This window comes from Athene noctua, chromosome 7, assembly GCF_965140245.1.
Source record: "Athene noctua chromosome 7, bAthNoc1.hap1.1, whole genome shotgun sequence".
Taxonomy (NCBI): domain Eukaryota; kingdom Metazoa; phylum Chordata; class Aves; order Strigiformes; family Strigidae; genus Athene; species Athene noctua.
The window spans coordinates 29,583,186-29,597,878 of NC_134043.1; the positions used below are offsets into that span (position 1 = coordinate 29,583,186).

General features: G+C 46.5%; 1 protein-coding gene across 1 annotated transcript in view; it reads right to left on the minus strand.

Annotated features, from left to right (window-relative positions):
* Positions 1–6,437: 6,437 nt before the first annotated feature.
* COL6A3 (collagen type VI alpha 3 chain) overlaps positions 6,438–14,693 on the minus strand; it is a 63,305-nt gene continuing 55,049 nt past the window's right edge. Inside the window, exons 42-46 of the mRNA XM_074910508.1 lie at positions 14,558–14,632; positions 12,218–12,397; positions 12,057–12,110; positions 7,343–7,513; positions 6,438–7,217 (exon numbers count right to left, since the gene is read on the minus strand). Coding sequence (XP_074766609.1) covers positions 7,177–7,217; positions 7,343–7,513; positions 12,057–12,110; positions 12,218–12,397; positions 14,558–14,632 — 521 coding nt within the window. The 3' untranslated portion in view covers positions 6,438–7,176. The remainder of the gene's footprint in view (positions 7,218–7,342; positions 7,514–12,056; positions 12,111–12,217; positions 12,398–14,557; positions 14,633–14,693) is intronic.

Consider the following 14,693-nt stretch of genomic DNA (forward strand, 5'->3'; position numbering starts at 1 on the left):
AGCACCCAGGGCAGGAGTGGGTGGTCAAGCTCACTGGCTTTTTCCAAAATAATTTCTCATTTCTAGCAGCCTTAAAAAAAAATGAAGTGGGGCAAAATGCAATACCATGAGAGCAGCAGAGCTGTGGGTTAATGAGAAATGTCAGGCTCTATTTAATCATCCTGCTGCAAAACATCTCTTTTAAAACATTGATCATCTTTTACTTAGAAAACCATTCTTGCCAGAAAAATTGCCAGATTTCCGAGGAAAAAAGTGTGAGCAGTGAGTGAGTGTATTCAACTTTCCTTTCCAAATGGCACTTGTTTTAATTTTTAGTTGCTGGACAGTAAGTGGTAATGCTGTCAGCTGAGATTTACATGCACAGCAGTTAAACCATCAGTAAATACAAAGATGCTCTAAGGGCTGGAGTGGGGAAGAAGCAGCGAGCCGGGCAGGGGGGCCTGAAGCACATATGCTGGAAGAGAGTGGCCACAGTGGTCCGGTTATTTCCAAAGCAGGCTGTGTCATGCCCTCTGCAATATTCCAGTCAATCTAATGAAATGCTCATTTTTTTTCATTAACCTCCAACACAACCTCCCCATCTGCAGAATTAATCACTGCTGGAAAGCTAGACAAGTATTTTAGAAATAACAAACTACTGCTTTTATCCCTAGCAACTTTTTTTCAGGCCTCGTAGTTCCACTCCAGTTCATTGACCACGCTCACATTCTTGCAGATCACATTTATAAGCTATATATATTAATTGCATGCACACTTATATAATTTCTACCTTTTTCAAGAGTGGCAGCTTATTTGGCCTTTGCCCACTAGGATATCCTAAAGTTGAGACACTCACATCTCAGATGAGATTCCCAGCAGCACACTGGCATGCTTTCACCACAGGTTTGGAAGCTGTTTTTGATGGGTTCGAGAGCTGGATGTTATTCCCAGGGTATTTCCCTGCCTGTCTAGTCACTGAGCTAGGAGAGTGCCTGCTTCCGTTCTCTTGGTTTGGAAAGCCCCACTGCTTACACCAAGCTGTGAAACCACACAGTGTGGTCCCTCCTTGGCACAGCCTTCCCAAAAGCTCTTCATCACGAGTGGCCAAAAGTGCCCCCTTCCCTGAGAACACTGGACAGAGCCCGTCTCTCTCCCACACCTCTCTCCCACTTGTCTCACTTGGTCACTGGGTGGGAAAGGTCCCAAAAGATGGGTGCCTCAACCTCCTGCCCTCATCCCCTCTGTACTTGCCCTTCCCCAGCCCCACTTTCCTGGAGCCCCTGGCCATGCCTATGTGCAAATCTTCAATCAGCTGCCCAGATTATATCTTTATAATATCAGATTTTAATATGGTGAGATCATCACAACTGGCTGCACTTTTATTTCGACGTTGTCACTATAGCAGCGAAGGTTGAAACAAAACATATAGTTCACCAAAGCAAAGTTTCCTGGCTGATGGCGTTCATTTTTCTTTATGAGCTGACTTTGGAAGACAGTGGAGCGGCAGCTAATGGAAACTCGAATGTCTTTCTCCCCTGTCTGCTTCTCCGTCTCTGCAGCAGTCGAGATAAAGGTTAGACATCTGGTTCAGATCTGCTCTGTTTAACCGAAGAAAAGACCCGCTCCTGCCGTCTTGTAAATCATTCCGCAGCTGGAGCGCAGTCCCAGCTATTTGCTGGGGCTGTTTACCCTGCCACATCCTATTTAGCCATGGGTTTTGCTTTCAGAAAGGCTGTACTTCCAGCAAGTTGCCTGCTGCCATTTTGTGAGCAGTCCCTGGCTGCTGGGCTGTGTCTCTGGGTGGGTGGCAAGGGCTGAGATATTATCATGGGTTTTAAATTATCTCAGGATTTAAAGCCATCTGGGATGCTGGTCTTGGTGGCATGCATGGAGCAGTCAGCTCAGCTCACGGGAATGGTGCTTGCTTGCGGTGAGCTCCCTGCAAGATGCTGCTCCCCGGGAGCAACCACCCTGCTCCAAAGAGTTTATGAGTGTGCAGTGGTAACACATAGACAGAAAGCAAATGAGCACCTACAAAATCTAGCATCTTCAAAATCCCCTTATCTCAGCTTATCATCTCCTTGTTACTGAGAGGTTTAATGATTTTAGGGTTGGGAGATGTATTATTTCATCTCACAAGCAGGGAGCTGAAGCAGGAAGGGACAAAGGGTAGGGTGATGGCCACACAGAAGACCTGTGGCCAAGGAAATGCCCACACTTATGTCCTAGCTATCTGAAGATCCTTTACCCCAGGCTCAGCTCAGCTGCTTCCAAGTTTATCTACATCTATGCTGAAGCACTTGGATATGGTCCTAATTTCCAGGAACACCCGCTGTGGAAGACATCCTTTTCCTTAAACTCTTGACCTTGCAATGTCAACACTCGTGGTGTAGGCCATTGCTTTGGCGTGGTGTTGCTGGAAAACCTGCTTTAACTGAGAGAAGCTAGGCAGGTACATGTGTACATCTATGTACTTTTAGACTGGCTTCTTTTACTGATGTAATAAATTTAATACTGTCTAATAAAATGTGTCAGAGCCACTTTGCCTCTCCTTGTAAAGGTTTCCCAAGAAGGCTATAATTAAATGCAAAGCTACAGCATTAATGATCCTAACCAAGCATTAAATGCCAGTGCTATCCTAAATTTGAGGGTCTGGCTGCAATGCTACATGTCCTACTCTTCATTTTTATTATACCATTGGTATCATAAAAGGTTGTGTCTCTGCTCTGGTGTTGAACACTGCGGTTTTTCACCATCAGACTTGTAGCTCACTTGCATCCAAGGGCAGCATGTTCATCCAAAAACTGTCTGGGTTTCAATTAGAGCAAGTGAGATTTGAGACTGTCTATTGCAAAAGCCATGTAATAGTTTGTCCCAGGGACTGTCCACTGTTACCCCTTATGGAAACTATAGTATTGCCCTAAACCTCAAGTTTTCTGGAAACGGGTTAGACAAACCTTTGCAGGGCTCATGTGTGTTGACCCTGCCTTGGAGACCCACATAAAGTCCAAGCAGGTCTTTAATTTAATGATTTGTCTTCAAGTCCTAATGCTAATTCTGTCCCAGTCAGCAGAGCCACCAGTGACTGTCCTCATGGAGTATTTCACAGTAAGGTTTCCCAGAGGAAGTCGCAGAGTCCTGCCACACCTCGGTTTAGGAGTGGGTCCTGATTGTCTGAATGCAAGCCCCTACTGCAAGTCAGGATGCTCAGTGGTGGTCAATAATATCTGCATGGGATTGAAAGACGTGGTAGAGATTAAGGAGGTCCCATATGCACCGTGTAACTGGTGCCCAAGGTTTTCTGAAATGACACATCACACCTAGATGTAGGCAACCATATCCCACCTGTACCGTCTATATCAATGCTCAGACCTTCCTAGCATTGCTCTGGGGTGCCTCAGGGCATGAGTCCCACAGGTGAGTTACGGTAAAGCATGTGGCCAAACCTAGCCAGAAGAAGATATGAGCAGACCCTCTTCACTGATGCTGAACATTTTTACAAGATGACTGGGTCATTAGTAGAAGCAATGTAGTTGTAGTGGTCTGGCAATGAGAGATGTAGTTTATAGGGAGTGATAATATCTTTTATTAGGCTGATGTGCATCAAGAAAGCAAGCTTTAAGGTACGCAAGTCCTTTTCAGGCCACAGCCCAAGGGTTTCAGTGCATCAGCCCAACCACAGGACATGTCCTCCAGCAGCTTACTCGGGGCTCAGGCCAAAAGATGGAGACTTCGTAAATAGCATTAGACCACAGAATGGGTCTTCACCAGGGGACTTTGCTTCCAGTGAAGCTCCTTTATTTCACAACATGCCCTTAGATTATGGGGAAATGCTAGGCCTGAGTCCAGCTTTTATTTCTTTGCTGTCTCACTCTCAGGCAGGGGTGGAAGACTGACTGTACCTTTCAAAGCAAAATCATAGTCAGTTTTGATGCAGGAGATTCAGATGGAATGTCTGCATAGCTGCCCTGCTTAAAGGACTGTGTCCTCTGCATTACAGCACGTACATCCATCACATCTGTCTTGAGTTCATCAACACAGTGCCTAAATTTTTGGGGGGATGCTGCTAAGAAATGGTTTCACAAGGCAATGGGAGCAGTTTAGCCAGAACTAATTTGTCTGCAAAAAAACACACATCAGGGGATCAGCCCCCTCTCCTAACATGGGGGGCTTGGCAACCAGGGGGATGCCAGCCAAATCTAGAGCTAATAAATGGTGAAAGCTACCCCAAAAGCAGTGAGGTGTGGATGTGAGGGCTAACCATCGTCAGCCAGGAATGAACTGCACTGCTCGGGGCTCTGCCGGGCTGGGATGAGCTATTTTTACTCCTGGTCTGGTCCCGCAGCCACGCTGGCAGATGCGCTCCCAGCTGCAGATGACTTCCATGTGTAACCCCGCGTGGCCGCTGGCCGGGGGCCCGGGGCGTAACGTGCTTCCTTAAAAGGCTCGGGAGAGGCGACTGCAATGCCCGGCAGCCCTAGGGATGGGAGGGGACTGGGGGGCCTGCTCCCCCAGCATGCTGCACCTTTGCATCCCCGAGTGCTGTACAGTCCATTGAAAGCAGCTTTACTGGGAAACAGAGGCAGCACCCGCATTGGGAAAACCTCTCCCATGCTCCAGAGGGGTGGGAGGCCAGAAGGAAGGATGATTCGTAGGTCGCTTTAACCCAGCTGCAACTTTTATACCCCGTGAGAGCAAAAAAGGGGGTCTTCGACATGCCCCTGGGCACAGTAAAATGTAGAGCAGGCTGCTCTGTCCTCTGGAGCACTCACAGCTGGGTGCAGCCGTTGCAAGAGCCAATTATAATAATAAATTAAAAAAAGATTACCCATTCCCCTCTTTTTTAATGAAGCCCATGTGATGTGCTCAGAGAAGGTGCCAAATAAACAGCGCAGCTTCCCAAGTGCAGCTGCCAGGGCTCGGCCTGTCCCCAGTTGAGCAGCATGCCTGCTGTCCCTGAGCTCTGTGCAAGTGGCTTGGTGCTGACAGGAAATTTAGGAATCTGGGCCACTCCATGTGTTGGGAATGGCATAAAAGTTGAGACACCTAAAAATGTAAATGCTTATGGGGACAAAGCCCAGAGCATCCCTACCACAACAGGTTGACATAGTGCTTAGGGACATGGTGGAGCTGAGAACAGTCAGTGTGAGGTTAATGGTTGAACTGGATGATCTTCAAGGTCTTCTCCAACCGAGATGATTCTGTGATTCTGAATCTGCAGCCCCACTCACCTGGACATGTCAAGATGAGGCTTTTGGACCCCTGTGAATTGTATGCAGCATTGAATGAGGAACCTGAGGTGCCTGGCCAGCTTAATTTAGTCTTGTAAATGATGTTGTGGAGGGCAAATTGTCCTGTAGGGAGGGCTGTTTTCAAAGCCATCATGTACAATACATATGGAGTCTCTCATGTCATGGTCCTTGGAGACCCACCTGAAGTGCTTCAGAAAGTGGTACCCTGAAGTGTGGAGCAGGTGAGCACCAGGTCACCCTCTCGTGACATTCCAACCCTGACCCATGGAGGAAGACACTGGCTAAGCCCTAAATTGTAACTTTGATCTCCTTTCCAAGATTTAACCAATGCAACCCTCTTCTCCAGAAGTGAGTAGATGCCCTCTCCCCTGTGGACCTGCTCTGGTTTTGGCATTCAGCTGCTCTGGCCATGGCGTGTGTCTGCAAGGCTCCAATCTTCCTTCTCAGCACGTCCACTGGGCCACGGGAGGTGTTACCAACCCCCACCTGCAGACCACAACTCAGATTTTGGGAAATTTAGGATCTCAGGCCCACAGCCCAGAACTGCCCTGTGCCCTGGAAGGGGGTGTGTGTGTGTCTGTGTCAAATTCATGTCTCATGCTTTTAGGGGGACTTCTTGGAGTGGCAGGGAAACATACATTGTTTCCGTGAATCTTAGCTTCCTTGGGTGAGCTCCGATAAGGACAGGAATAACCTGGGGTAAAAATCGTCATGGCTATGGACAGCAAAGGAGATACCCAAATGTGCCCATGGAGTCATTGAGCCATGCAGGTTGGAAGGGACCTCCAGATGCCTCCAGTCCAACACACGGCTCAAGGCAGGGCCAGCTGAGGCCAAGTTGCTCAGGGCCATGTCCCACTGAGTTTAAATTCTTCCAGAATGGAGATTTCACAACTAAGATATCTCGGTTTCCACCTTTTTCCAGTCTGGAAAATTCCAGGTTAGCAGCAGCACCTCAGTGATGTTCCCCCAAATATCTATACTACATCCATCCTCTCTTTAAGGATCACTGGATTTTCCCTCCCAAAAAATGGTTTCCAGACCCTGGAAAATTACTCCACTGATGCTCACTGTGGCTTTTACAAAGACAAACCCATGAGTTTCTCAAAACCTCCATTAGACTTTATTTAAAAGTTCTTTGTATAGACTTCCTGACACAGAATCCACAATAAAAATAAAATCCCCCTCCCACCCACCGCACCCCCTCCCCAAATTGCTTTGCTTTGTAATTTATAAAACATACAACATCAGAAGAACGCCAGAGGCATCCTACACCACAATTTTAAAATTTGTTAACTGAGGCCTTGGTCCCAGCAGTGCATTTGCATTTGGAAAACTTGCTTCCTTTTCCTTGCTAGTTCAGTTGGCCACATATGTTACAAATGCATACAAGAGATCTAGTTTGAAATCTAATCCAGCAAAAGGAGAAAAACATAAAAAAAAAATTAAAAGGAAGAATGAAAAATTGAACCACTTGTTTATCAGAATTAGCTACTCTCTTACACGAAGGCTTCCGCTGTAAAATTATGCTCAGTTATGAAAATTATAAAAGCAAGCATGTAACAGTTGCAGTGAAATTATTAGGATTTTTTTTTTTTTTGTCTCATTTTTATGGTGCCTTAGATAGGCAGACTGCCGAAATCAGAAAGAAAGGGTAATTTAGAGATGTGTTGAGAGACAATAACAATCTGCAATTAGGTAAATATTTGGTAATGTTGAAGCTATACAATATAACCTGGACACACATAGCACTCAGTCCACAAACAGTTTAGCACCATATTGATAGGTCATGCAGCAAAACACTTTCTTCAAGGTTTGCTTGGAAGTTAAAAGCATGAAATAGTACAGTGCAAGGTAGTCTATACCCTTAGCTTCTATAGGGGTAAGGTGGCAATGGCTGATGCTCCTGGCTGTCTCAGAGGTATATGTTGACAGGTAGCTGGCTCTATGTCCCTATCGTCGTCACCACACCAGGGTTGATGTTACCTGAAAAGATTTGACAGAGAAAAATGAATTAGGTTATTTCATGCATGGGAAGCTGTACAGGATACTGAGAGAGGATAAATGGAGTTCCTTGCCAGGACTTCGCCAGCCATGCATATGCTGCTTACCAGGGATGCAAACTTTTTCACATTCTTTCTGCGTGTTAAATCTGTTCTCGTTGCCTCCGCAGCCGCCGTACCAGAACCGGGCACAGCTCTTGGTCTCGGGGTCATAGTACCATTTCAGCACAAAGTTCCTGCAGGTCCCCTCATCTTTTTGCAACCGACAGATATCCGTGACTGAAGATAAAAGCAGGAGCAAGAAGAGTCAGCAATAGCACTCCTGGGTGAAACACAGCTTCTCTGAATGTATTTGCATGGCAGAGAAATGCCTGTGAGCAGGGTGGGCATACAAGCTGAGAAAGGGCAACCACAGGATGGACTTTGCACGTCTCCTGTGACTTAATTCCATCACTTAGTCTACAAAGAGAAGGTCTTTCTTTGGAGGTCACCAGCCCTGAGCCATAAGCCCTCAGCCATGTTGCTGTCATGCATCCATGGAGCGATGCTGAGATGAAGGAAGAGTGCTGCATGGCAGTGGCTGTCTGCGAAACCCCTGAATTTGCAGGAAATGAGTTGTCATGTCTCAAAACTGGGAGAGAACCGGCTGGGCTGCAAGTGAAAAAGTATTGGCAACATAATTTCCCATTAAAAATACTGGCTTCCCTCAAAGAGAGAAATCTTCTCTTGTGAAGATGCTCCTGGACCTACCACACACTGCCCTGTGGCATCCTACATCCCTTGCTGGGTGAGCGGAGACCAAAATAACAAAGTATTTGGATGTGTTGAAATGAAATTGCCAAACACATTTAAAAAAATAAAGTAAAAAAAATCTGATTTTAGCCACTAATTTACCATCAAGTCACGAACAAGGCATCTCTTGCACACAGGGATGCAGAAGCAGCTTGTGCCACCTCTGCTCAGCACAGCATAACCATCAGCCATCACGGCTTGTCCTGGAAAAGCCTTGTTACCATAGCTCTAGGTCAGGCAGATCCCAAGAATTTCTGGTATCATGCTCGTCGCTGCTAGTTATCAGCAGTATGGCTTCAAGGTGCTGGTGTCCAGCTCTGGGCATGAGTAAAAATCATACGTCAACAGTCAAACAAGTAAATCCATAAAACAGCCAGCACCAAAAAATGAATGGTGGTGAGGGGGAGTCTTATAGGCGGAGTGTGGAGTTCCTCTTACAAGAGGAATATTTGCAACCAGAACCCCTTTTTTAATTAAGAAAAAAAAAAAAAAAAAGTCCTCTACCTTTTTTTTTTTTCTTTTTTCCCCAAAGCAAAGCTAAATCAATGTATACAGAATGCACCAGCAATGACTGCTGGTGAAATTCAGGTCTTGAAGTTATCTTCTGAATCTTGTCTCAGGATCATGCCTTTTGTAAACTGGGTGCCAGAAATTAAGTCACTTAAAGGACTTGTCTGAAATGGTGGTTAACAGCCCCAGCCTTCTGCAGTCCCCTTGTAATCACACAGGGCCCCCAGAAATACCTCTCTGGTAACAGCAAAGGTGTCTGAACTAGCTGTGATCCTTGGACCACTCACATGAAGGTAGGATTTTGTGAGATCGAGAACTCAATGCTGGTAAAAAATAATTTTATATTCACTTTCCTATGATTCTGCCTGTCCCAATCAGTAAGAAAACAGGAAAGAATATATAGATATAGGGTGAATATACAAAAAGGTGTATTTGCCAGCAAGATTCTTTGGGGCCTGATGAAAGCAAAATCATACTAAAGCCCTCTAAAGTTTTAAAGAGAAGAAGGGTATAGAAGATTATCCCTGAAATCCTGACTATAAAGTAGGTCTGGCAATGGCCCCTAGGCAATAAGAAAACCCCGGCAGTGGGTTTACTTTAAAGGAAATTGCAGCTGGTGCTGGCAGCTGCCCAGAGCCCAGGAACGCTGCAGTGAGGCCGGATGCTCCCGGGATTGACATGGAAATGCCCACACCAGTGTCACAGACCTTGCACCCCAACCACAGCCATGCTTCTGAGTAGACCCTGCCAAACATCTATACTCTTTCTGCCCATTCATTTTAATTGCATTTTCCCCTTTTTCTCTGTGCACAGGAGTCCCCACAACTGAACAGATCACTGCCAGAACAACACTGTGGTCAAAGGGGTCAGACTCAAGTGGTCCACGCTGCCGTCATGATGAAGATTGGGTGGTTGACTTGAGCAGTGAGTTTACTGTTTAGATAGGAGGAACTGGGAATATGTCACTTCTGAGAGAGGAGACGTGTCCGAAGGGATGCTTCTGCCCTGTTCTAAATGCAGCTTTTTGAAGCAGGATTTCTTTTTAAATCTCCATTTCTCCTTGGAATTTGAAATGAATATTGAGCTTCCAATTCAGCTTTCTTTTGGGCTCCTACAGCCAAAAGCTTCCCCATGACTTTGGCAGGCTCTTTGCCTTTTTATATTCAGATTTTATTTTTTTGTCAAAGTTCACCTCCCTTCTTCTGTGACTTCCAAAACACTGAAAGCTAGCAGATGAGAGAATGACTCTACCACAAACCCTGTACACCCTTTTGGGAATCCAACCAGCAATCAAAACATTAATCTGATGGGAGGTATAATACAACTTTTCTTTGGACACGGAGTCCAGACAGCCCAGCTTTCCCTCCTTCATCCCCTCAGAGAGTGGAAGCAGCCTTCAGGATCAGCAGAAGCACAGGAAAATTCAACCACCACTTTAGAGGCTTCAGGAAAGCTGCTGAAAACTCTGAACTGTAATTTTTGGTTTGCCTGCCCTAATATTCACACCACGTGGCTTGTGCTACTCTCTGGTTTCAGAGAACCATCAAAACCCATCTAGTAACTCCTTCAGCTGAACCACTGGATGACATTTTAACCAAAACCTGTCCCCCCCCAATCATCAATTCCAAGCCCGAAACACAATAAATAAACCAAAATCTTATCCAGAAATTTCGAAGAATTGATGAAGATCAAGAACTAGGGAGCTAAAATGTGGTTTTTAAGCCATGGCTGTCTCTGGCAGGTTCAAAAGGTGGGGACAGCCACTGTAAGCCAGGGGTTTAATTCATCCTGTGGAAAAAATGTGCCTGGGCTCCTCAGTTGCACTTACAGTCAATTTTGTCATGGGAAAAATGAATAAATTTATATATATAAAAATCAATAATTAAAGATTACCACAGCATTTAAAAGGCTTCAAATGAGAGGTGGGCCTGGTGCACATTTTTGCACCTAAAGAGCTCTAAGATTTGGGAAACCAGATCATTTCTCAGTGTCGCACCTGACTCTGGTACCTGCTATGGTCTGAACTAAGAGCCTGACCCAACACCCAGCATTTTAAAAGCTGAGCTGCACGTGAACTATGGTGTCTATTTTTCCACAGTGGATTCAAGCTCTGGTTTTGCAGAAGAGAATAAAATGGTGAATAGAGCGGGGCAGGCAGAGACATGAGCATCCCTCCAGGGCCCCTCGGTTGCTTTTCTTGACTATCTGCCCAGGGCAGAATGGCGCCAAGTTCATGAAATATCACTTTAGCCTGAACAACAGTTGCTGGAAACACCATCAAGGCATGTGACGATGATCGGAAGGGGCTGGTCTATGGGATGAGGCTAGCAGAAACACGCGCCCTCTGGAGAAAAACATCAGAGAGGCTTCCCTGTTCTGTGAGGATGAAATCCTACTTTAGATTGAAGCTACAGGTTTCTGCACAAGGCTGCTTCCTCTGGCTGAGAAGTCCTCAAACTGCAACCAATGGATGTTTGTCCATGATGCCCATCTGCAGCCCAGAAACACCTTGCCATCTCCTTTTGCAAGCAGCTGCTGTCCCAGGCATCTCCATGGCTGGTGGTGGCCTCCTACTCGCTTACCTGCATGTTTCTGCAGGGGCACCCACAGCTGGACTTGGGCTGTACAGCTGCCAGTGACAAAAAATCACGATTCTGATTTAAGGAGTCTAAAATACACCTAAGAAAATCAAATGGGTGGGAGGGGTCCTTAATTTGCCTTTTCAAACCCTGTCATGCCCCTACAAGGATTAAAGCCCTGACATTAGGTACCAGAGTTTTCTTTACTCCTAGGTTTCCCTCCCATCTCTGCAAAGGGCCGTCAAACACCACTAGAAGGGGTAAACTGCTATGGTAGCAAGGTTTTGCTGGGGTCAGGTTCCCATCCCAACCCCTTGCTGAACCAACACAGGTGGTTGCAAATTTCCACTTCTTTCCCAGATCTTGGAGAGGTTTGCAAACACGACCCTTTAAATCTCAGAAATCACTTGAGGAGAGGAGGTCATTGCCCTTTTCCTGTGGGCTCCTCCCTCAACTTTGATTTTCATCTTTTGGTGCAAAAGGAAAACACCTGCACCCAAGCCCCGAGCCCCGTGGAATAATTTACCATCAAGTGTTTTGGTTACAAGCAGTGAAACGTTTGCAATTCTCTGCATCTTAGCAAAGGCTCTCCGCTGAGTGGTGGCATTGGCTAGTCACATGGCGATAAAAGAAACCTCTTTGGGACCATGCTAAGCTCCATTTAAGCAACCCCGCTCTTTTTGTGAAATCCAGTGCATGATTTTGCCATATAACTGTGGTTTGCACTCAAGTCATGCAAACACAACATGTCCTGGTGGTGGCAACACACATGCAAGGTGACTTGCTCATGCAGGGCATGGTCATGTCAAGAAGCACATTAAAACCCAGTCTATACTGCTGGTGGTCTTGTACTGGAAAAGCTTGGATGCATGCTATGAAATGATCAAGGTGAAATAATGGATTTGCATTGGTTTGTTATTATTATTCTTGGGGGCTGTTACCTGACGGTAGTCTTTTCTCAAGGGGTGGCTGCTGCATGGCTTTCTCAGCTGCTGCTGGAGGAAAAAGAGTATGGGTTTGGATTTACATGATGTTTTCTCTCCAATCCAAATGTTATTTGACAATATAATTACAAAAGTATCAGTCCCCACCTGGTACTTACATGGTTTTAAGCATTTGCTAATGCACTCAGCTTCGGCCTCAAATCTATTGGCATTACCACTGCAGCCACCATACCAACCCTGGCTGCAGATCTTGTTTTTGTAGTCAAAGAACCACACAATCTGATAGTCCTTGCACTGCATGCCCATGTCAAAGTCCAGCAAGCAAGGGTCTGGCCAATCTGCATTTCAAAAGGTGCAAAGGTTAACTTGCATCTGAAAGGGTTAAAAGCTGAAAAAGCTAAGAGATTGAAAAGAAAAAAGAAAAAAAAAAAAGCCCGGTACAGGACTGCTGGCATTTCTTTGTCATGTGATTTCTCTTGCTGAATGCAAACCTTCCCCAGCCTCTGGACTGCCTCTCCCTGCTCTTGATTTCATCATGCATCCAAGCCCCAAGTCCCTGGACCAAGGTGATGGGAGCCCCTTATTCCCCATTGGTGCTTGCAGGATTGGGCCATCACACAACTCCCCCCATCTATTTTCAAAGCTATTTGTTTTGGCAGTAACATTTAATCCTTAAGTGTGTTTATTTTATCTCTAAAGGCAAGCCGCACCTGGTAGACTTTAAGGCTTGATGAGGATTTAAATATACGTTCCTTTCCTGCCCAGAAATGATAATTTAGGTACAAATCTTAGAGCTTTTATTAGCAAAGATAGACTATCCATGCTAGCTGCTGCTTTGCCTCAATAAGGAGGGCAGAATCTGGGGCTTCCTCTGAGGTTCATCAGAAGATTTACGCATGGATCTCTCCCGCTGCACAGAGAACTAAAGAAGACTCAGCTAAACAACCCATCCCAAATCCCCTGCCCTGTTTAATGTCTTTAGCCTGTTGAAAAAATTTGGATTAGCATCCTCAGGGAATGTTTCCCCCAGATTACCAGCTGCCATAAATCCTCGGGCGGAGATGTTTGCTGCAAGTGGGTCAACAAGAGGAGCTGAGATTGAGAGGTCTGTGTTGAAGCACAGAGTGAGCACATAGCACATCCATTTTCCTCCGGACAGACCTACACAAGCTTACACACCTTGTTTCCAATGGGCTGGCACACAGGGGGTTAAACAAAGCCGTGGGGGTGCATGTCACCTGGTGAGGATGAGCCAGGTGAAGGCTTCAGAGGAGATGTCAGTGCCAGGGAGATGGATCAAAGCAGTGGGAATGCATGGGAAGGGTGGGATGATGAGACATGCAGCAAGGCAGAAGTGAGATGGTCCCCACCCGGCACAAGCCCTCAGCCCCTCTTGCTGCAGCAAGCTGCAGTGGTACCACCAGCCAGGCAGGAGGTCCATGCTCATCCCTTTCAACAGGAGCAGCCAGACTCCAACAGCAGCTTTGCAACTCTCTCTGGATTAATGCACTGAGCAGCAGCATCTCCCCATGCTCTCAAATCACCTCTCGAAGAAAAAGAGCCACAGAGCAAGCAAAATGCTTAAAGAAAATGTACTGGGTCTGGCAAACATGAGAGTGATGACTCAGGGATGAGTTTTGGATGCCAGACCCGTAGTTGGTGCCTGCAACAGGACTGTGCTGCTTTATGAAGGCTGAGAGCCCTTCCAGACCCTTGGAGGAAGGGTTGCAGCCTGGCACTTACAGTACAACTGAGTGTAATAGTGCCGATATAATGAGCTTGATGTCAACAAAAGCAATGAGATGACAACTACAGCGATTATGAGTTATTAACACAGGTTAAAGGATTAACAACAGAGTAGGAGCTAACAGCTTGCTCATTTAGTGGTTTGCTACATACCCCACTGGTGGCAGAGAAACAGGGGATGGGCAGATGGGTGAAACTGGAGGGAGGCCACCAATTAGCCATATTTATGCATATGTTTGACACTAACTCCCCTGAAAACCCCAGCTTGTTGAGAGCTGTGCATTAACCCAAGAAGCCAAGACCTATTCTTTGCCCCAAATGGGGAGAGAGGGAGCGAGCAAGCATCAGGTGATGTTCTGCACCCACACCTGCCAGGGAGGCTATGGAGCACAGCTTGTCCCTCGAGAGCAGCCAGTACTTAGGCCCTGGCTCATGTCACATCCCTGCAATGGAAACAGGACCCGGTTTGAGTCCCCCATGCAGATCACAGCAACTTCAGGGGGCTTTGGATCCAGCATGGGGCAGAGATGCCCATACAGGGCTCAGATTGGCATGGCCAAGGATGTCATCTAGGTCATGATCTGTTGGCTTTGCAAAGCAAAGGACTCACACTTCCTCCGGTCCTAGCAGGGCTCTAAGAAAGGATGGGTTTAGGAGCGGACAAGGGGAAGACCGGTGCAAATGGCCAGGCTCTCAGTGGGTGTCCTGGCAGAGTCCCCCAGCCCAGCCCTCCCGCCATCGCCCATACTCACCACTCTCGGGCCCTTCCAGCGGCTCAGTGTTGAGCATCATGTTGGCCAGGGACACCTTGGTCTGCGCCGGGATCTCTGGGGAGAAGAAACAGTGGGGTCAGCCAAGGGGAAGGAGATCTGCATCAGCTCCCTTGGA